Below are 21185 nucleotides of genomic sequence, written 5' to 3'. Positions count from 1 at the left end.
AAGCCCCATATACCACCCACCACTGCGACCTGTATGCTCTAGTCGGCTGGCCCTCGCTACATATTCGTCGCCAGACCCACTGGCTCCAGGTCATCTATAAGTCTATGCTAGATAAAGCTCCGCCTTATCTCAGTTCACTGGTCACGATAACAACACCCACCCGTAGCACACGTTCCAGCAGGTATATCTCACTGATCATCCCCAAAGCCAACACCTCATTTGGCCGCCTAACTCTGTTGTTGTCTGTGTCACACTGCTTTGCTTTATCTTGGCCAGGTCGCAGTTGTAAATGAGAACTTGTTCTCAACTGGCCTACCTGGTTAAATAAAGGTGAAATAAAAAAGGGTAATGGAATACTGTGTGGATGAAGTGCGGATGGGTGACGGTCGAGTTTGTGTGTGTGAAGCGGGCGTGTGTGTCTCTGTCTGTGTGATGTGTGTGTCTGTCTGTCTGTCTGTGTGATGGGTGTGTCTGTCTGTGATGTGTGTGTGTGTGTGTGTGTGTGTGTGTGTGTGTGTCTGTCTGTGATGCGGGTGTGATGGGTGTGTGTGTGTCTGTCTGTCTGTGATGCGGGTGTGTGTGTGTCTGTCTGTGTGGCGGGCCTGTGTTTGTGGGTGATGTGTTCTATTTTTAACAAGACAGACCCTCAGGTATTCTGCTGCTGTTTGAATATCTTGTGTACACACGCACACGCACGCACACAGACACACGCACGCACTCACGCACAGAGCACGTGGCTAATCAGCTAACTCACTGACCTTGCCTGCAGCACTGTGGTTTTCTCTTTACATATGTATCTACTCTTTTATTACTGGGAAGGAAATAAATCGCTGACAGAAGTTAAATCAGTCATTCTAATTCTTAATAATAATATATACACTGAGTGTACAAAACATTAAGAACACCTACTTTTTCCATGACAGACTGACCAGGTGAAAGCTATGATCCCTTATTGATCACGTGTTAAATCCACTTCAATCAGTGTAGATGAAGGGGAGGAGACAGGTTAAAGAAGGATGTTTAAGCCTTGAGACAACAGACATGGATTGTGTATGTGTGCCATTCAGAGGGTGAATCAGCAAGACAACAGACATGGATTGTGTGTGTGTGCCATTCAGAGGGTAAATGATTAAGACAAAATATTTAAGTGCCTTTGAACTGGGTGTGTTAGACACAACTGTGGGAAGCTTTTCTGAGGGCAAAGGGGGGTTGCAACTCAATATTAGGAAGGTGTTCTTAATGTTTTGTACACTGTATATTGAAACACTTTTAATTAGAACAAGAACCATGAAGAGAAATACACCAACAGGCTAAAGAGGGTAGACGAGTAGAAAAGTAGTTGACTGTGACACCGGTCAACAGTCACATGGGGAAAACACACACAACTCCCCTAAAGCCTTCCGCGTCCTTCGGTTCAGCCGGTACCTAGCCGAACGGTTGTGCTCGTATACTCACTTAAAACAGGGTTTCACTCAGGTCCCCCTTCCAGCATCGGGAACCCCCCCCCCCCCCCGCATGCGTCGTGCACCACGTCTATTTCTGTAGGCACAAGCACTGTTCATGACACAAACTGAGAAAATGTCGTCATGGGGCGCAGAGAATATTTTACACTTTTAAAGCTCATTTAAAACAAAATCTATGGGCTAAAAAAACCTAGTTGAAAAAAAAACGTTAGTCACTTTGTCATTATGGGGTATTGTGATGTTATTATGGGGTATTGTGATGTTATTATGGGGTATTGTGATGTCATTATGGGGCATTGTGTTGTCATTATGGGGCATTGTGTTGTCATTATGGGGCATTGTGGTGTCATTATGGGGCATTGTGTTGTCATTATGGGGCATTGTGTTGTCATTATGGGGCATTGTGTTGTCATTTATGGGGTATTGTGATGTCGTTATGGGGTATTGTGTTGTCATTATGGGGCATTGTGTTGTCATTATGGGGTATTGTGATGTCATTTATGGGGTATTGTGATGTCATTATGGGGTATTGTGTGTAGATTGGTGAGATAAAACATCTATTTAATCCATTTTGAAATTGGTCTGTAACACAACTGTGGAATAAGGGGGTATGAATACTTTCAAGGCCCTGTATTAATGTATTATTTTAGTGTTTCACCATAGTGAGGGAGGGCGTAAGCTAAGATTTTCTGGTTCCGTGTGTTTTTGGTTGAATAGGTTTCTCAATTTCTTTCTTAGGCTTTTGCATTCTTCATCAAATCATTTCTCATTGTTAGCTTTCTTAGGTTTACTTCCCGAATAAAAATGTGAAAGGTTAGTTGGTACAGTATTACAAATATATTGTTCAGGCTTCCTACTGCTAAGTTTACACCTTCACTATTTCAGGGAATTGGATTTATTGTTGGGCAATTGTTTTTTGGTAAGGTTTGGGTATGCTGTCACCTAGGGCTGGGCGATATGGCCCAAAAAAATGGTATCTCGATTTTTTATTACATTTTTTTTTTACCTTATGGGCTGTTCACAATATATCTCAATGTAATGTTTTCTCTAAGCTTTGTTGCACCATTTAAAGGTCAATACACTGCATTTAAAACAGTCAGCAATAATCTAATGTGAAATTATACCTAGGCTAAATATAATCTTTCCACAACCAACTAATAATTTAATTAGTTCATCAAAATAGTTTAACCTGGTATTTTAATTAATTAATTTTTTTGGGTAATAATTACTGATCTGGCTTTCAAGTCTATGAAAATGCCATTTTTGTTACAAATTTAACCAGATCAATGCACACATCCACTAATAATGACTAACTTATTGAATCAGGCATTATAGGAAATTAACACAGATCTCATAAACAATCTCTCTAGCACAAGCCCACGTTGTAGTGAGTAGCCCGCTCATCTTTATATTTCAAGTGTAGACCGCTTGGATCTATTTGTGTGCTAACAAAGTAGAACAGTTGAGCTGTTGTGAATACATCCCCTGCTGTCCGTCTCCAACTGTCTGAACAACAGCCTGTTCACTTTAGATATTGAAATCAAGAAATGGAGTTGCCATTTCCTTATATAAATGCATATACTTAGGCTCATTGCACATTCATCAAACACAGACTAGCACATAACTGTCTGTGGCTAAAATGCTGCTTGCGGTACCACGTACTGCTATGTCACACGCGACAGAAACTAACTGAGCGTTCATTTTCCACACGTTCACTAACCAGGTTTCCATCCAACCTTTTTATGTGAGTAAAGTGCATGGCCAATAAAAAATGTCCTGACAGGCCTGATGGAACGAAATCGGCTAGACAAGGTGGGATCTTTTAGTCGTTTAATTATGCAGGAAATATCTGAACGCTCTTATGCGCAAATATTGATATAATAACCATCATATCGAAGTAAACTTGGAGTCAGGCGATGCTATGGTGTGTGGTCCTCCCACTACGACTCAGGATACCATGCAGTTTATTAGGTTACAGATGAAATAAGTGATGATGAACTTCACAGGGTGGTGAAAGTGCACGGTGATGAGCTTGATGCTCCTTTCTAATAAATATCCAGGGTCTCATTCTGGTGACATGATCATCGATGCTTGGTTAAGTTTGCCAAATAAAAATGATCTCGTTATTTTGTCCATAATAATCTCATCATGGAGTCTATAGGCCTACCTGAACTGTAGCTACGAGCTGTTAGCTAGAGCGCACGTGCCAATACCACAGTGGGAACACTCGCTATACAACAAAATATTATTTGGTGAGAAAACCATCAGTAGAGATGTAAATGTGATGGAAACCCATTTAACTTCTATTTTTTATTGGGTACGTGGGAATTTAACCGCAAAAGGTATTTTTATGTGCTCTACCTCATTACGCACAGCCTTTTATCCGCAACAAGTCAATTTGATGGAAAATCTCTCTGATGGGAAAATGCATATTGTTTTAATTTGGACAAACACAAAAACGAGTGTATCGGTTCAGACCTGTACAGGCCTTTGGTCTATACACTCTAAATCACATGTAAAATAGCCTATAAATGAAGATAAAATATCTCACAGACAAGTGTAACTGCTCGCACCTTAAACAACTCGCTGGCTCCGCTAGGGCCCTCTCTCTCAGCCGGCTGGCTCCGCTAGGGCCCTCTCTCTCAGCCGGCTGGCTCCGCTAGGGCCCTCTCTCTCAGCCGGCTGGCTCCGCTAGGGCCCTCTCTCTCAGCCGGCTGGCTCCGCTAGGGCCCTCTCTCTCAGCCGGCTGGCTCCGCTAGGGCCTTCTCTCTCAGCCGGCTGGCTCCGCTAGGGCCCTCTCTCTCAGCCGGCTGGCTCCGCTAGGGCCCTCCCTCTCAGCCGGCTGGCTCCGCTAGGGCCCTCTCTCTCAGCCGGCTGGCTCCTCTAGGGCCTTCTCTCTCAGCCGGCTGGCTCCGCTAGGGCCCTCTCTCTCAGCCGGCTGGCTCCTCTAGGGCCCTCTCTCTCAGCCGGCTGGCTCCTCTAGGGCCCTCTTTCTCAGCCGGCTGGCTCCGCTAGGGCCCTCTCTCTCAGCCGGCTGGCTCCTCTAGGGCCCTCTCTCTCAGCCGGCTGGCTCCTCTAGGGCCCTCTCTCTCAGCCGGCTGGCTCCGCTAGGGCCCTCTCTCTCAGCCGGCTGGCTCCGCTAGGGCCCTCTCTCTCAGCCGGCTGGCTCCTCTAGGGCCCTCTTTCTCAGCCGGCTGGCTCCGCTAGGGCCCTCTTAAGTATAAATGTGAAGGGAAAATAAATCAGCAGATAAATAACAGTGGTGTTTGTAAATAACAGTACTGTGGTGTTTGTTCTCCACTGGGACCCTGTTCTCATCACAACAGGTCACACATCTTGCTGCTGTGATGGCACACTGGTGGTATTTCACCTAACAGAGATGGGAGCTTGTCAACATTGGAATTGTTTTCAAATTATTTTTGTGTCCTTCCTTGTAATCTGAGGGAAATATGTGTTTCTTATATGGTCATACATTTTGCAGGAGGTTACGAAGTGCAGCTCAGTTTCTACCTCATTTTGTGGGCAGTGTGCACATAGGCAGACCCGGCTCTCAAGAGAAGACGGGCTATGGCAGCCTCTCTCAATAGCAAGGCTATGCTCACTGTACGTTTGTCAATATCTTCCTCTGTTTTCTATCAGTCACAGTGGTCAGATAGTCTGCCACCGTGTATTGTCTGTTTAGGGCCAAATAGTATTTCAGTTTACTTTGACATTTTGTCATGTTTTCGCAGTAGGTTATAGAATTGTATTTTTGTTGGCTTATAATTTGGTTGGGCCAGACTGTCTGAGTGTTGTCCTGTGGCTTTGTTGGGTTGGTAGTGGTTTGTGCACTTAGAATCAGGACCAGCTGGACGAGGGGACTTTTCTCTATGCTCATCTCTTGGCATCACAGGGCTTTGTACAGGGAGGACTGGGTAGCGCTTGTTTTTAGGTGGTTCTAGAATTTGATGGCTCGTTTCTATATATTAGTCATGGTTGTTGGCCTGTATATTAGTCATGGTTGTTGGCCTATATATTAGTCATGGTTGTTGGCCTATATATTAGTCATGGTTGTTGGCCTGTATATTAGTCATGGTTGTTGGCCTGTATATTAGTCATGGTTGTTGGCCTGTATATTAGTCATGGTTGTTGGCCTGTATATTAGTCATGGTTGTTGGCCTGTATATTAGTCATGGTTGTTGGCCTGTATATTAGTCATGGTTGTTGGCCTGTATATTAGTCATGGTTGTTGGCCTGTATATTAGTCATGGTTGTTGGCCTGTATATTAGTCATGGTTGTTGGCCTGTATATTAGTCATGGTTGTTGGCCTATATATTAGTCATGGTTGTTGGCCTGTATATTAGTCATGGTTGTTGGCCTGTATATTAGTCATGGTTGTTGGCCTCTATATTAGTCATGGTTGTTGGCCTGTATATTAGTCATGGTTGTTGGCCTGTATATTAGTCATGGTTGTTGGCCTGTATATTAGTCATGGTTGTTGGCCTGTATATTAGTCATGGTTGTTGGCCTGTATATTAGTCATGGTTGTTGGCCTGTATATTAGTCATGGTTGTTGGCCTGTATATTAGTCATGGTTGTTGGCCTGTATATTAGTCATGGTTGTTGGCCTGTATATTAGTCATGGTTGTTGGCCTGTATATTAGTCATGGTTGTTGGCCTGTATATTAGTCATGGTTGTTGGCCTGTATATTAGTCATGGTTGTTGGCCTGTATATTAGTCATGGTTGTTGGCCTGTATATTAGTCATGGTTGTTGGCCTGTATATTAGTCATGGTTGTTGGCCTAATTCTGCCCTGCATGTGTTATTTGGAGCTTTTCTCTGTACTCCAATAATGCTTTTGTAGAATTCTGCATGTAGGATTTCATTTAAAAATATATATCTTTATTAGTTTGCGGACCCCACACTTCACTTACATATAGGGCAATTAATTGGTTCAATTATAGATTGGAATATTTTGAGCCAGGTTCTATTTGGAATGTTAATTTGAATTTAAAAAAATTGATAGCGTAAAAAGCCCTTCTTGCTTTCTCTTTTAGTTCATTGACAGCCACACATAAATTACCGGTGGAATTTATTTTAAGCCCAGATATAAATAGACGTGTGTGTTATGTCTTTTGTTCCTAACTGTGAAATTGTGTTTGGAGGCTTGGGATTTTGATCTGTTTTTGGAAAATAATGTTTTTTGTCTTGTTGAAGTTTACTGTCAGGACCATGTCTGACAGAACTGATGTAGGATATTTAGATTAAGTTGTAGACCCACTTTTGTGTGTGACAACAGAACTAGATAGTCTACATACAGCAGGAATTTAACCTCCCCCACTCTCTGTCTCCCCCTGTCTCTCCCTATGTCTCTCCCTATGTCTCCCCCTCTCTCCCTCTGTCTCCCCATGTCTCCCTCTGACTCGCTCGATCTCTCTCTCTCTCCCTCTCTGTCTCCCTCTCTCTCTGACTCATTTACATTTTAGTCATTTAGCAGACGCTCTTATCCAGAGCGACTTACAGTAGTGAATGCATACATTTTTTTCCCCCATTTTTTTTTTCTTTCATACTGGTCCCCCGTGGGAATCGAACCCACAACCTTGGCGTTGCAAACACCATGCTCTACCAACTGAGCCACACGCTCTCTGACTCGATCTCTCGCTCTCTGACTCGCTCTCGCTCTCTGACTCGCTCTCTGACTCGCTCTCGCTCTCTGACTCGCTCTCGCTCGCGCTCGCTCTCTGGCTCGCTCTCTGACTCTCTCTCTGACTCTGTCTCTCTGACTCTCGCTCTCTGACTCGCTCGCTCTCTCGTTCTCTGACTTGCTCTCGCTCTCTGACTCTCTCGCTAACTCGCTCGCTCTCTCTGACTCACTCTCTCTCGCTCTCTGACTTCTTCGCTCTCTCTCTCCCTCTCTCTCCGTCTCGCTCTCTCTCCATCTCCCCATGTCTCTCTCTCTGTCTCCCTCTCTCTCTGCCTCCCCATGTCTCCGTCTCCCTCTGACTCGATCTCTCTCTGACTCGCTCGATCTCTCTCTCTCCCTCTCTGTCTCCCTCTCTCTCTGACTAATTTACATTTTAGTCATTTAGCAGACGCTCTTATCCAGAGCGACTTACAGTAGTGAATGCATACATTTCATACATTTTTTTCCCCCATTTTTTTTTTCATACTGGTCCCCCGTGGGAATCGAACCCACAACCTTGGCGTTGCAAACACCATGCTCTACGAACTGAGCCACACGCTCTCTGACTCGATCTCTCTCTCTCTGACTCGCTCTCTGGCTCGCTCTCGCTCTCTGGCTCGCTCTCTGGCTCGCTCGCTCTCTGACTCGCTCGCTCTCGCTCTCTGACACTCTCGCACTCTCGCTCTCTGACTCGCTCTCTGACTCTCGCTCTCTGACTCGCTCTCTGACTCTCGCTCTCTGACTCTCGCTCTCTGACTCTCGCTCTCTGACTCTCGCTCTCTGACTCTCGCTCTCTGACTCTCGCTCTCTGACTCTCGCTCTCTGACTCTCGCTCTCTGACTCTCGCTCTCTCTCTCTCTGACTCGCTCTCGCTCTCTGACTCGCTTTCGCTCTCTCTCTCTGACTTGCTCTCTCTCTCTGACTTGCTCTCTCTCTCTGACTCGCTCTCTCTCGCTCTCTGACTTCTTCGCTCTCTGACTTCTTCGCTCTCTCGCTCTCTGACTTCTTCGCTCTCTCGCTCTCTGACTTCTTCGCTCGCTCTCCCTCTCTCGCTCTCTCTCTCACTCTCTCTGACTCGCTCTCTCTCTCTGACTTGCTCTCTCTCTCTGACTCGCTCTCGCTCTCTGACTCGCTCTCGCTCTCTCTCTCTGACTCGCTCTCTCTCTCTGACTTGCTCTCTCTCTCTGACTTGCTCTCTCTCTCTGACTCTCTCTCTCTGACTCGTTCGCTCTCTCTGACTCGCTCTCTCTGTCCCCCTCTCTGTGTCTCTCTCTCCTTCTCTTTGATCCGTCAATGATCCGTCAGTGGGGAGGGGGTGTCTGTTCTGTGGGGAGGAGGAGATTTGTTTTCTGTCCTGGATGGGTGGTGTACAGGGTTGGGGCTAACTGTGGACCTGTATGTTGGAGGGCCTAGGTATAGTATAGCAAATAGGCTTAGGGACTGTTTAGTAAATGACCAGTTGAGGCAGGAAGAAATGACAGTGTGGAAGACCAGGTAACATGTGATTCAGGGGGCGGGGTCTACAGATCCCAGAGCTGTGTTGTTGGGGCTTCTGCGGGCTCGTCTCACACTGGGACGTATGGTGGGGCTGGTGAACCTTCTGGAAGACTTTAGTGGTGTGGGGGGGGGGGGGGCTGGTGAACCTTCTGGAAGACTTCAGTGGTGTGGGGCTGGTGAACCTTCTGGAAGACTAGTGGTGTGGGGCGTATGGTGGGGCTGGTGAACCTTCTGGAAGACTTTAGTGGTGTGGGGCTGGTGAACCTTCTGGAAGACTATAGTGGTGTGGGGTGTATGGGGGGGCTGGTTAACCTTCTGGAAGACTTTAGTGGTGTGGGGCTGGTGAACCTTCTGGAAGACTATAGTGGTGTGGGGTGTATGGGGGGGCTGGTGAACCTTCTGGAAGACTTTAATGGTGTGGGGTGTATGGGGGGCTGGTGAACCTTCTGGAAGACTTTACTGGTGTGGGGCGTATGGTGGGGCTGGTGAACCTTCTGGAAGACTTTAGTGGTGTGGGGTGTATGGTGGGGCTGGTGAACCTTCTGGAAGACTTTACTGGTGTGGGGCGTATGGTGGGGCTGGTGAACCTTCTGGAAGACTATAGTGGTGTGGGGTTTATGGGGGGGCTGGTGAACCTTCTGGAAGACTTTACTGGTGTGGGGCGTATGGGGGGGTTCTATGTACAGTGGATGAGAAGGGGAGCTTGGTTCTAACTTTCTATGTTTGTTCAAATTAAGTGAAGTTTGTGCTTTTAATGATGTAATTACAGGGCTCAACATTAACACTTGTCCTCATGTCCGGGAAAAGTAAAAAAATACATGTTGGACAAGAAAACTTTACATTTAAGTTGTCTGAATGGACGAGGGAAAAAAATCACATCACAATATCAAACAATTACTCAGATCAGAACTGGATCAGAGAGACCAACTGTGGAATAATATTCAAAAGCTACTGGTCATAGTGTAGATGATGTGCAGGTTGGCTACAGCCTCATGTCCAACACAGGCACCAGAAAAATGGAGACAAACCTTTCTGAGACATTTAGTTACATAAATACAGGCTAAACGCCAGTCATGTTTTAGAAATATAATGAAGGATAATTAACATTAACTTCTAAAGGCTTGATTCTGTCAACATACTCGAAGCTTGGTTCATTCAGATCAATTTGCCACCTGACCGGAGAGTGAAGGACAGTGAGTGAAGGACAGTGAGTGAAGGACAGTGAGTGAAGGACAGTGAGTGAAGGACAGTGAGTGAAGGACAGTGCCTGTTGCACATCACCCACCTTCAATCTAAGCGGAGGCAATCAGCATTTTTTTAAAACTATTTAGGCCTAACCATAAACATAATTGTTTAAAACCCTAGATGTTTTATGACATTTTATGAAGCATGTCTTCCCTTGTTTCAAAGTAGCCTAGCCAAAACACAGCCATATAAATGTTGAGCTAATTATTTTATAAAGACTTAATATGACATTGAAACCAGTATTTTTCTCATGTTCTATTGGTTTTCATATCAACGTTCTTTTATTGTCCAGCACCCAAAGGCATAATTCTGGTCATTATAATAACCCTAATTACTGGAACCCTAGTTACTGGAACCCTAGTTACTGGAACCCTAGTTACTGGAACCCTAGTTACTGGAACCCTAGTTACTGGAACCCTAGTTACTAGAACCCTAGTTACTATAACCCTAGTTACTGGAACCCTAGTTACTGGAACCCTAGTTACTGGAACCCTAGTTACTATTGCTAGTTGTTGCGTTTGGTGTGCTTTTCAGAACAGTGTTTTCCTGCTAATTTAATTTTGGAACATTTGCAGTAGCCTACAGGCATGTGGGCATTGTTGAACTTATCATATGAAGAAATCAAACGTTATCAACATTTTAAGCTCATCTGTTGCATCAGCCTCATTGCTTTACTTATTATTTGTTTTATGTTTGTAGTGGTTGTATGAATTTCGGATCTGCCGTCCCAGAGTCTGTTTTGAAACGTACACATTTTTTTGCGTCCCAGGGATGATGGGATGCCCTTAATTTTGAGCTCTGGAGGGAATTATTTTACAAAGACATAAAAAGTATTTGGTTGTAATTGTAGTGTTGGGTGGCCAACCATCCTCCAGGAGAGCCTTAAAGGGGCAGTGTTGTATTTCGAGACAAGCTTGAATAGGCAGAGTGTAGCCTGCGTTTTAGTCTGAATCTCTATGGTGAAAAAGATAGTCAAGCATTTTATTTTGTAAATTGGTTCCTTGCATCTTACAAAGTAAAACAAACAGTCCATGTCCAAAGGACAAGTGGCAAAAAAAAGTTAATGTCAAGCTCTTAACTATTGGGCCAATAAAGGTATTATTCTTTGTGTGTCTGTGTAATCTGAGGGAAATATGTGTGTCTAATATGGTCATACATTTGGCAGGAGGTTAGGAAGTGCAGCTCAGTTTCCACCTCATTTTGTGGGCAGTGTGCACATAGTCTGTCTTCTCTTGAGAGCCAGATCTGCCTACGGAGAACTTTCGCAATAGCAAGGCTCACTGAGTCTCAGCATAGTTAAAGCTTTCCTTAAGTTTGGGTCGGTCACAGTGGTCAGGTATTCTGCCACTGTGTATTCTCTGTTTAGGGCCAAATAGCATTCTAGTTTGCTCTGTTTTTTTGTTAATTCTTTTTTGTTAATTCCAGGGTCTCTGTGTGGTATGTTTGTGTTTGTGAACAGAGCCCCAGGACCAGCTTGCTTAGGAGACTCTTCTCCAGGTTAATTTCTCTGTAGGTGATGCTTTGTTATGGAAGGTTTGGGAATTGCTTCCTTTTAGATGGTTGTAGAATTTACAGGCTCTTTTCTGCGTTTTGATAATTAGCGGGTATCAGCCTAATTCTGCTCTGCATGCATTATTTGGTGTTTTACGTTGTACATGGAGGATAGTAGAACAGAAGGAACATAATAGCATTGTAGCTTACCCTAGATATTCTTCCAGAACTGTAATGAGAGGATTTCAGTCAGACTACTAGGTTGTGACCAGGACCTGTCGGTAGGCTGCTGGGGCTGGAAAAGCAGGTTGGAACCCCCAACCTAGAAGGAAAAGCAGGTTGACCCCCAACCTAGATGGGACGTAGGTAGGCAAGTCTCCTATCAACATAACACTACAGATAACACTACAGGATTAGCCTAACCTAACGTTCATACTGACCCAAGCCTCCCAGGCAGATGACTATAGAAGTGTGTGTGTGTGTGCGCGCGTTTGTGTGTGTGTGTGTGAGAGATGGAGTAAGTGCGTGCGGTATAGCCTATGTCTAGTCCTATGTCTGTCTTTGTATTCTGTGTTGTGTGTGTGTGTGTGTGTGTGTGTGTGTGTGTGTCCATGCTAAGTCACATACTCCCTGGTCCTTTGTCAGTGATGACACTGGTAAACAGTCATTATCTATTTGAGAGAAGTTTCAAGATGGCTGATGAGGTAATGATGATGATGTGTATTAGATGTTGTGTGGGAAATACTGCCCTGGTTTCGCAGGGCCTAAAATTAACTTTTTGGTCCTCCAGCCACCGTGGCAGGTAGATTTTAAAAATCTACCAGCCACTCAGATTTTTTTACCAGCTAAAATTACACCAACAAAACACAACAAAAAATGATGAGCATGTTTTGTAATGTTTCTTAAACAAATGTATTACCAGTAAGAAGTAATGTGGTATATTGTTTAACTTCATTTCATTTTTTGTGACCTGAGTCTTTTAACCAAAATATCACAGATGAGACAAAAATGTTCATCTGTCCCTTTAAGGGCGGGAGGTTACCGTGGTAACGCGACTCAGACGTGTTTGTGCCTCTGACTGGTAACTGTGTTGTCTTCTCTTCCCTAGCACTTGAAACTCAAAACAGTGAAAAACTACCTAGCGTGTGAACAAAACAATGTAAATAGCCATAGAATCGCAAGAACAAAGTCTCACTTCAGTAGACTTTCGTTTCAAGCAAATTAGACAAACTTTTATGCCTGTAAGCAGCGCTTCTGAAAATGTATATTTCACTCAGCTCTTCACACGCGCCCAGCTCCCAGCCTGACAGTGTTGCAGCGTGAGGTGATTAGGATTCATAGTTAATTTACCAGCTGTTCATTTACTGTGAAACAAAACGGCAGAAATACTTTGAAATCAGCTACTGCACCATTTTTTTTACAGTAAATGTGATCATACTATTTTTATTCACAAATGCTAGTGAAATGCTCACACTGTGAAGCCCTGACCACCCACCAACCATCGTGGCTGGTGAAATAGACATTTTACCTGCAGGTGGCAGGTGTTCATTTTAGACCCTCCTGGTTTGCCACTTGTATCATAATCCCTCTCAACTTCCTGAGACATCTCAACATCCTCCCAACTCCTCACCAGTCACTTGTGACTTTGGCTCACTGACTAGCTGGCTGACTGGCTGACTATTGTGCCCCACATTTTTTTATCTATGTTTTTGGAATATGGGAATAAGTTTATTGCACCGTTAGGCTAGTCTATAGTTATGGTATTATCATATGTCATCAACAGTCATGTCAGCTGATGTCAGTCACACAAACTGTTTGCTGTAGCTCAACCAATAACTGCTGTCCTACTGTTAGCCAGCTGTCCTACTGTTAATCTGCTGTCCTACTGTTAGCCAGCTGTCCTACTGTTAGCCAGCTGTCCTACTGTTAGCCTGCTGTCCTACTGTTAGCCCGCTGTCCTACTGTTAGCCCGCTGTCCTACTGTTAGCCCGCTGTCCTACTGTTAGCCCGCTGTCCTACTGTTAGCCCGCTGTCCTACTGTTAGCCAGCTGTCCTACTGTTAGCCAGCTGTCCTACTGTTAATCTGCTGTCCTACTGATAGCCAGCTGTCCTACTGTTGGCCTGTTAGCTCAGCAAGAGAACACTTTGTGTCGTGACTGTTTTTAAAACTGTCCATAAACTGACATAAGTTGTCATTATTAATTATTATCTGATGTGTCACTGGTATGACAGTTATGTATGTTGTACCCACAGCAACTATTAAAACCTTCCCAAACCAAAAACTGGAATGATGGCAGCATTCGTGCAAAACTGAAAGTGTGAACCACTGCTTTTAATCAGGGCATGGCGACCGGTAACATGACCGAATACAAACAGTGTAGCTATTCCCTCCGCAAGGCAATCAAACAAGCTAAGCGTCAGTATAGAGACAAAGCAGAGTCGCAATTCAACGGCTCAGACACGAGACGCATGTGGCAGGGTCTACAGTCAATCACGGATTACAAAAAGAAAACCAGCCCCGTCGCGGACACCGACATCTTGCGCCCAGACAAACTAAAGAACTTATTTGCTCGCTTTGAGGTCAATACAGTGCCAACGACACGGCCCGCTACCAAAACCTGCGGGCTCTCCTTCACTGCAGCCAACGTGAGTAAAACATTTAAACGTGTTAACCCTCGCAAGGCTGCCGGCCCAGACGGCATCCCTAGCCACGTCCTCAGAGCATGCGCATACCATCTGGCTGGTGTGTTTACGGACATATTCAATCAATCCCTATCCCAGTCTGCTGTTCCCACATGCTTCAAGATGGACACCATTGTTCCTGTTCCCAAGAAAGCTAAGGTAACTGAGCTAAATGACTACCGCCCTGTAGCACTCACTTCCCTCATCATGAAGTGCTTTGAGAGACTAGTCAAGGATCATATCACCTCCACCTTACCTGCCACCCTAGACCCACTCCAATTTGCTTACCGCCCCAATAGGTCCACAGATGACGCAATCACACTGCACACTACCCTAACCCACCTGGACAAGAGGAATACCTATGTAAGAATGCTGTTCATCGACTACAGCTCAGCATTTAACACCATAGTACCCTCCAAACTCGTCATTAAGCTCGAGACCCTGGGTCTCGACCCCGTCCTGTTCAACTGGGTCCTGGACTTTCTGACGGGCTGTCCCCAGGTGGTTAGGGTAGGAAACAACATCTCCACCCACGCTGATCCTCAACACTGGGGCCCCACAAGGGTGCGTTCTCAGCCCTCTCCTGTACTCTCTGTTCACCCATGACTGCGTGGCCATGCACGCCTCCAACTCAATCATGAAGTTTGCAGACGACACTACAGTGGTAGGCTTGATTACCAACAACGACGAGAAGGCCTACAGGGAGGAGGTGAGGGCCCTTGGAGTGTGGTGTCAGGAAAATAACCTCACACTCAACGTCAACAAAACAAAGGAGATGATCGTGGACTTCAGGAAACAGTAGAGGATGCACCCCCCTATCCACATCGACGGGACAGTAGTGGAGAAGGTGGAAAGTTAAGTTCCTCGGCATACACATCACGGAAAAACTGAAATGATCCACCCACACAGACAGCGTGGTGAAGAAGGCGCAACAGCGCCTCTTCAACCTCAGGAGGCTGAAGAAATTCGGCTTGTCACCAAAAACACTCACAAACTTTTACAGATGCACAATCGAGAGCATCCTGTTGCGCTGTATCACCGCCTGGTACGGCAACTGCACCTCCCACAACCGCAAGGCTCTCCAGAGGGTAGTGAGGTCTGCACAACGCATCACCGGGTGCAAACTACCTGCCCTCCAGGACACCTACACCACCCGATGTCACAGGAAGGCCAAAAGGATCATCAAGGACAACAACCACCCGAGCCACTGCCTGTTCACAGCGCTATCATCCAGAAGGCGAGGTCAGTACAGGTGCATCAAAACTGGGACCGAGACACTGAAAAACAGCTTCTATCTCAAGGCCATCAGACTGCTAAACAGCCATCACTAACATTGAGTGGCTGCTTCCAACATACTGACTCAAATCTCTAGCCACTTTAATAATAAAAAATTGGATGTAATGTATCACTAGCCACTTTAAACAATGGCACTTTATATAATGTTTACATACCCTACATTCATCTCATATGTATATACTGTACTCTATACCATCTACCGTAATTTCCGGACTATAAGCCGCAAGGATCATCAGTTTTTTGGCGGCATGAAGCTTTCATTAGACCAATGAAATTGCCGAACGGGTTTTTTGTTTACTGTTTAGATTAAATCGAGCGCTCTCAAACTTCCCATTATTCTGATTATGGTAGTCATTTTGTCACCCTCATCATGGCAAAGACATGGAGAAATGCATATAATGCAGCTTTCAAGTTGGAAAAGGAAATAGAGCTGCTGCACGGGAGCTTGGTCTTAATGAGTCGATGATAAGACGTTGGAAACAGCAGCGTGAGGAATTGACTCAGTGCAAAAAGACAACTAAAGCTTACTGCTAATTTTTCTTTTTGGTTACAAGCCGTGTTTCGTGAAAGCCTATTTATTTTTGTTACAAGCCGTGTTTCGTGAAAGCCTATTTATTTTTGTTACAAGCCGTGTTTCGTTAAAGCCTATTTAATTTTGTTACAAGCCGTGTTTCGTTAAAGCCTATTTAATTTTGTTACAAGCCGTGTTTCGTTAAAGCCTATTTATTTTTGTTACAAGCCGTGTTTCGTTAAAGCCTATTTATTTTTGTTACAAGCCGTGTTTCGTTAAAGCCTGTGTAAAGTTCATTTGTTTCAATGTACCGGTAGGCACCTGCGGCTTATAGACATGTGCGGCTTATTTATGTTCAAAATAATAATTTAAAAAAAATTCAGTGGGTGCGGCTTATATTCAGGTACGCTCAATAGTCCGGAAATTACGGTACTGCATCTTGCCTATGCCGTTCGGCCATCGCTCATCCATATATTTATATGTACATATTCTTATTCATTACTTTACACTTGTGTGTACAAGGTAGTTGTTGTGAAATTGTTAGATTACTTGTTAGATATTACTCCATGATCGGAACAAGAAGCACAAGCATTTCGCTACACTCGCATAATCAGATTTTCTTTTTGTTTTGATTTTTAAAGTTAAATCTTATGACACAGCTATGTAGGGGTTCATTTCCCCTTTAGCAGAATGAGTGACAGAAATGTCTGTGCCTTCACGGCCACTGTCCTCCTCAACTTCCCGTTCTATGTTCTCTTTCTCATTGCACAAGTTCCTGATTTCACTTGTTCTCTTCTCCTTTTTCACCTCTCTGTATCAAATAATACCTTTGACTCCATTTCTTATTTCATTGAGTCGTTTTCAGGGTTGTTTTTCTGCTTGTCTGTTAGTCTATTTCTCTTGAACAAGGTGTTCTCAATCAGGTTAGAATAAAAGTAGAGGTCCTTTCCCGTAAACCTATACCACTTCCTCAACAACACTGTTTGGTCAGACTGAGTAGTGATGAGAAGTGGATATTGTGTCTTCAGAGGGCAGCCTAGTGGTTAAGAGCACTAATCAAAAGGTTGCTGTTTCAAACCCTCGCGCCCGCTTGGTGACACATCTGTCAGTGCCCTTGAGCAAGGCACTTAATAATTCTGTACAGTATGTTTCTAGTTTTAGCCAACTATGCCTTTGTCTAGTCCCTCTGGCTCTGATGGGGCGCTAGCAACAATATCTGTTCCATTGGTAAATGTGTCAAGGTGAAGAGTATCGTTGCCCGAACCTGTGTGTCTGTGTGTGTGTGTGTCCGTGTGTGTCTGTCCGTGTCTGTCCGTGTGTGTCTGTCCGTGTCTGTCCGTGTGTGTCTCTCCGTGTCTGTCCGTGTGTGTCTGTCCGTGTGTGTCTGTCCGTGTGTGTCTGTCCGTGTGTGTCTGTCCGTGTGTGTCTGTCCGTGTGTGTCTGTCCGTGTGTGTCTGTCCGTGTGTGTCTGTGTGTGTGTGTGTCTGTGTGTGTCTGTGTGTGTCTGTGCGTGAGTGTCTGTGCGTGTCTGTGTGTGAGTGTCTGTGCGTGTCTGTGTGTGTGTGTCTGTGCGTGTCTGTGTGTTTGTTCGCCGTTGTCTACGTTAGGGTGTGTCTGTGTTTGTTGTACAATAACGGATTGACTGTGGTTAAAGTCCAGCTACAGACAGTTTGGCAGTCGTTTTAATGCAGTCATGCAGGCCCTTGAGCAAGAACTTCAACTCAGATTTGCAATATTAGATATGAGTTATTAAATATTGATAAATCTTCGAGGTATTAGAAGACTTGTTCAAGTGCAAAAGTAATGTGATAATATTTGAACCCATAAATTAACCTCTCTCTCTCTCTCTCTCTCTCTCTCTCTCTCTCTCTCTCTCTCTCTCTCTCTCTCTCTCTGTCTCTCTCCCCCTCTCTCGCTCTCTCTCGCTCTCTCTCGCTCTCTCTCGCTCTCTCTCGCTCTCTCTCGCTCTCCCTCTGTCTCTCTCCCTCTCTTCCTCTGTCTCTCTCCCTCTCTTCCTCTGTCTCTCTCTCGCGCCGTCTCTCTCTCTCACCAGGTAAGTCCCACCTGGCCATCGTTCAGAAGGTGAATAATGAGGGCGAGGGGGATCCGTTCTACGAGGTGCTGGGATTGGTTACCTTGGAAGACGTCATCGAGGAGATCATCAAATCAGAGATCCTGGACGAGTCGGACCTTTACAGTGAGTCTACTGGGTTATAACATGTTTATTACAACGTGTGTTCATAGAACATGAGCCCATAACTCATTCATTAACCTTTATAGATATTTAGTACATACCCTTAGAATGCAAAGCTGAGGGTGCGGATGCTCATCCCCAGAATGGTTTTACGTGTCTGTTTTCAAAGGATAAAGCAAAGAACATGAACAACTTCACAGTTAAGAACACTATAAGAATATGGAAGAACATGCAATGGTTCTACAAGAACCAATATCACTCCCTAGAAACACAACATTATGGATCAATCCTTGGTTTGCTTTTCAGAATTCATCGATAAATTGGCCCACATGGAAAACTAAATGACGTGGTAATAGGAAATACATTTATTTCCATGACAGAATTAAAAAGCATTTTTGGACTGACCAATGTAGATATTTTCAAGTACATCCAACTTACATTTACATACATTTACATTTAAGTCATTTAGCAGACGCTCTTATCCAGAGCGACTTACAAAATGGTGCATTCACCTTATGATATCCAGTGGAACAACCACTTTACAATAGTGCATCTAAATATTTTAAGGGGGGGGGGGGGGGGGGGGGGGGGTTAGAAGGATTACTTTATCCTATCCTAGGTATTCCTTAAAGAGGTGGGGTTTCAGGTGTCTCCGGAAGGTGGTGATTGACTCCGCTGTCCTGGCGTCGTGAGGGAGCTTGTTCCACCATTGGGGTGCCAGAGCAGCGAACAGTTTTGACTGGGCTGAGCGGGAACTGTGCTTCCTCAGAGGTAGGGGGGCCAGCAGGCCAGTGGTGGATGAACGCAGTGCCCTTGTTTGGGTGTAGGGCCTGATCAGAGCCTGAAGGTATGGAGGTGCCGTTCCCTTCACAGCTCCGTAGGCAATCACCATGGTCTTGTAGCGGATGCGAGCTTCAACTGGAAGCCAGTGGAGAGAGCGGAGGAGCGGGGTGACGTGAGAGAACTTGGGAAGGTTGAACACCAGACGGGCTGCGGCGTTCTGGATGAGTTGTAGGGGTTTAATGGATTTAACTTAAAAGTTTATATCACAAAAACTTTGATTTGAAATCGTTTGGACATGAGAGCAATCTTGAGGGAAACCTATGTCAGAAAAGATATAGAAAACCTTTCAGAGAGCCTATCCAACTGACAACCTCTTAGAAAAAAATATAAACTATTGGAATCAAGACTTTAAAAGAACTGATATTGGCACAAGATGGAGGGAATGTTGAAACATAACGAATGAGATTACAGTTAACGAAAACGTACGCTTAATCCAGTATTTTTACTATACAAGAGACACAATTCACAAATTCTACAGCACAACGTCAGTGTCCTGTCTGAAGTGTAAACCTACTAATGACTCAATAATTCATGCCTTCTGGGAATGTTACAAAAGCTATGGGCGGAGTTGGAAAGATGGCTGTGAAGCGGTATTGCAATGTAAATGTGCTTTTAATACGTCTGGCTGTATTTTTCAAGACATGAGGGTGCAGTGAGATACCCGATGGGTTGGACAAAACTCTTCTCATCAATTATCTTAAAACAACAAAAACCTATACTAAAAAACTGAAAATCAGCCAATCCTCCCCACGCAATGGGTCAAATGCTTTATATTCTAAACATTTTAAAGAGCGTGGACGACGAAGAGAAACAAAATGGTGCAGTTTGAGGCCATGTGGCAGAAAGTGATTAGGGTGGGGGCTAGTGGGTCTTTGTATGACGTAGTTGTTTTTTTAGTATGTGTATGTTTTGTATTGTTTATAAAAGAGCAAATAAAATCATAGAAATCACATTTTTCAAAAGAATGCAAAGCTGACCTGTGGTTCTAAAATCTGCCGTGTGACACAAATTAACAATATTAATCCACTCGGGATAAACTGTTTTGAGATTGGGGTCCTCGGTCAGATGCTTATCAGATGTCCCTCCCCTCTGACCTTCTCCTCCAATGGGTTTTGAGAAGGAGGAGAGGAGAGAGGATTCGAAGAACCAAGGAAATGCAGTTTAGATTCTGCCCTAATCTGTAACCTGTCCTTTTGTGTTCTGTCCTTTTGTGTTGTCTCTCACCTAGCTGACAACAGCAGAAACAGGAAGAAGGTGGCACCCAATAAGAACAAACGAGATTTCTCCGCCTTCAAACAGAGCGAGAGCGAATCCAAAGTCAAGATCTCCCCTCAGCTGCTATTGGCCGCTCACCGTTTCCTGGCAACAGGTTAGAACACTTGACCTCCAAACCACACAATGCAACCCCACACACTGTCACACACTACCCAACCACAATATGCCACAATACAGTGCATTTGGAAAATATTCAATCCCCTTGACTTTTTCCACATTTTGTTACGTTACAGCCTTATTCTAAAATTGATTTTTTTTAAATCCTCATAAATCTACACACAATACCCCGTAACGAAAAAGCAAAAACGTTTTTAGAAATGTTTGCACATTTATTAAAAATAAAAACTGAGGAACTGTATTTACATAAGTATTCTGACTCTTTGCTATGAGACTCGAAATTGAGCTCAGGTGCATCATGTTTCCATTGATCATCCTTGAGATGTTTCTACAACTTGATTGGAGTAAACCGGTGGTAAATGCAATTCATTGGACATTATTTGGAAAGGCACACACCTGTCTATATAAGGTCCCACAGTAGACAGCGCATGTCAGAGCAAAAACCAAGCCATAAGGTCAAAGGAAGTGCTTTCTAAGGGCCTTGGTCAGGGAGGTGACCTAGAACCCGATGGTCACTTTGACAGAGCTCCAGAGTTCCTCTGTGGAGATGGGAGAACATTATAGAAGGACAACCATCTCTGCAGCACTCCACCAATCAGGCCTTTGTGGTAGAGTGGCCAGACAGAAACCACTCTTCAGTAAAAGGCATATGACAGCTCACTTGGAGTTTGCCAAAAGGCACCTAAAGACTCTCAGACCATGAGAAACAAGATTTTCTGGTCTGATGAAACCAAGATTGAACTGAATGCCAAGTTTCACATCTGGATGAAACCTGGTACCATCCCTACGGTGAAGCATGGTGGTGGCAGCATCATGCTGTGGGGATGTTTTTCAGCGGCTGGGACTATGAGACTAGTCAGGATCAAGGGAAAGATGAACAGAGCAAAGTACAGAGAGATCCTTGCTG

General features: G+C 44.5%; 1 protein-coding gene across 2 annotated transcripts in view; it reads left to right on the top strand.

The window, feature by feature from the left end:
- cnnm4b (cyclin and CBS domain divalent metal cation transport mediator 4b) overlaps nt 1–21185 on the top strand; it is a 77586-nt gene that overhangs the window by 22647 nt on the left and 33754 nt on the right. For both annotated transcript variants that reach the window (XM_045695316.2, XM_045695317.2), the window contains exons 2-3: nt 17903–18046; nt 20115–20255. In XM_045695316.2, coding sequence (XP_045551272.1) covers nt 17903–18046; nt 20115–20255 — 285 coding nt within the window. The remainder of the gene's footprint in view (nt 1–17902; nt 18047–20114; nt 20256–21185) is intronic.

Source organism: Salmo salar, chromosome 15 (assembly GCF_965601325.2).
Source record: "Salmo salar chromosome 15, fSalSal1, whole genome shotgun sequence".
In the NCBI taxonomy this organism is placed as follows: domain Eukaryota; kingdom Metazoa; phylum Chordata; class Actinopteri; order Salmoniformes; family Salmonidae; genus Salmo; species Salmo salar.
Note: the sequence above shows the minus strand (reverse complement) of the source record. Positions and strands in the feature narration are given on the sequence as shown.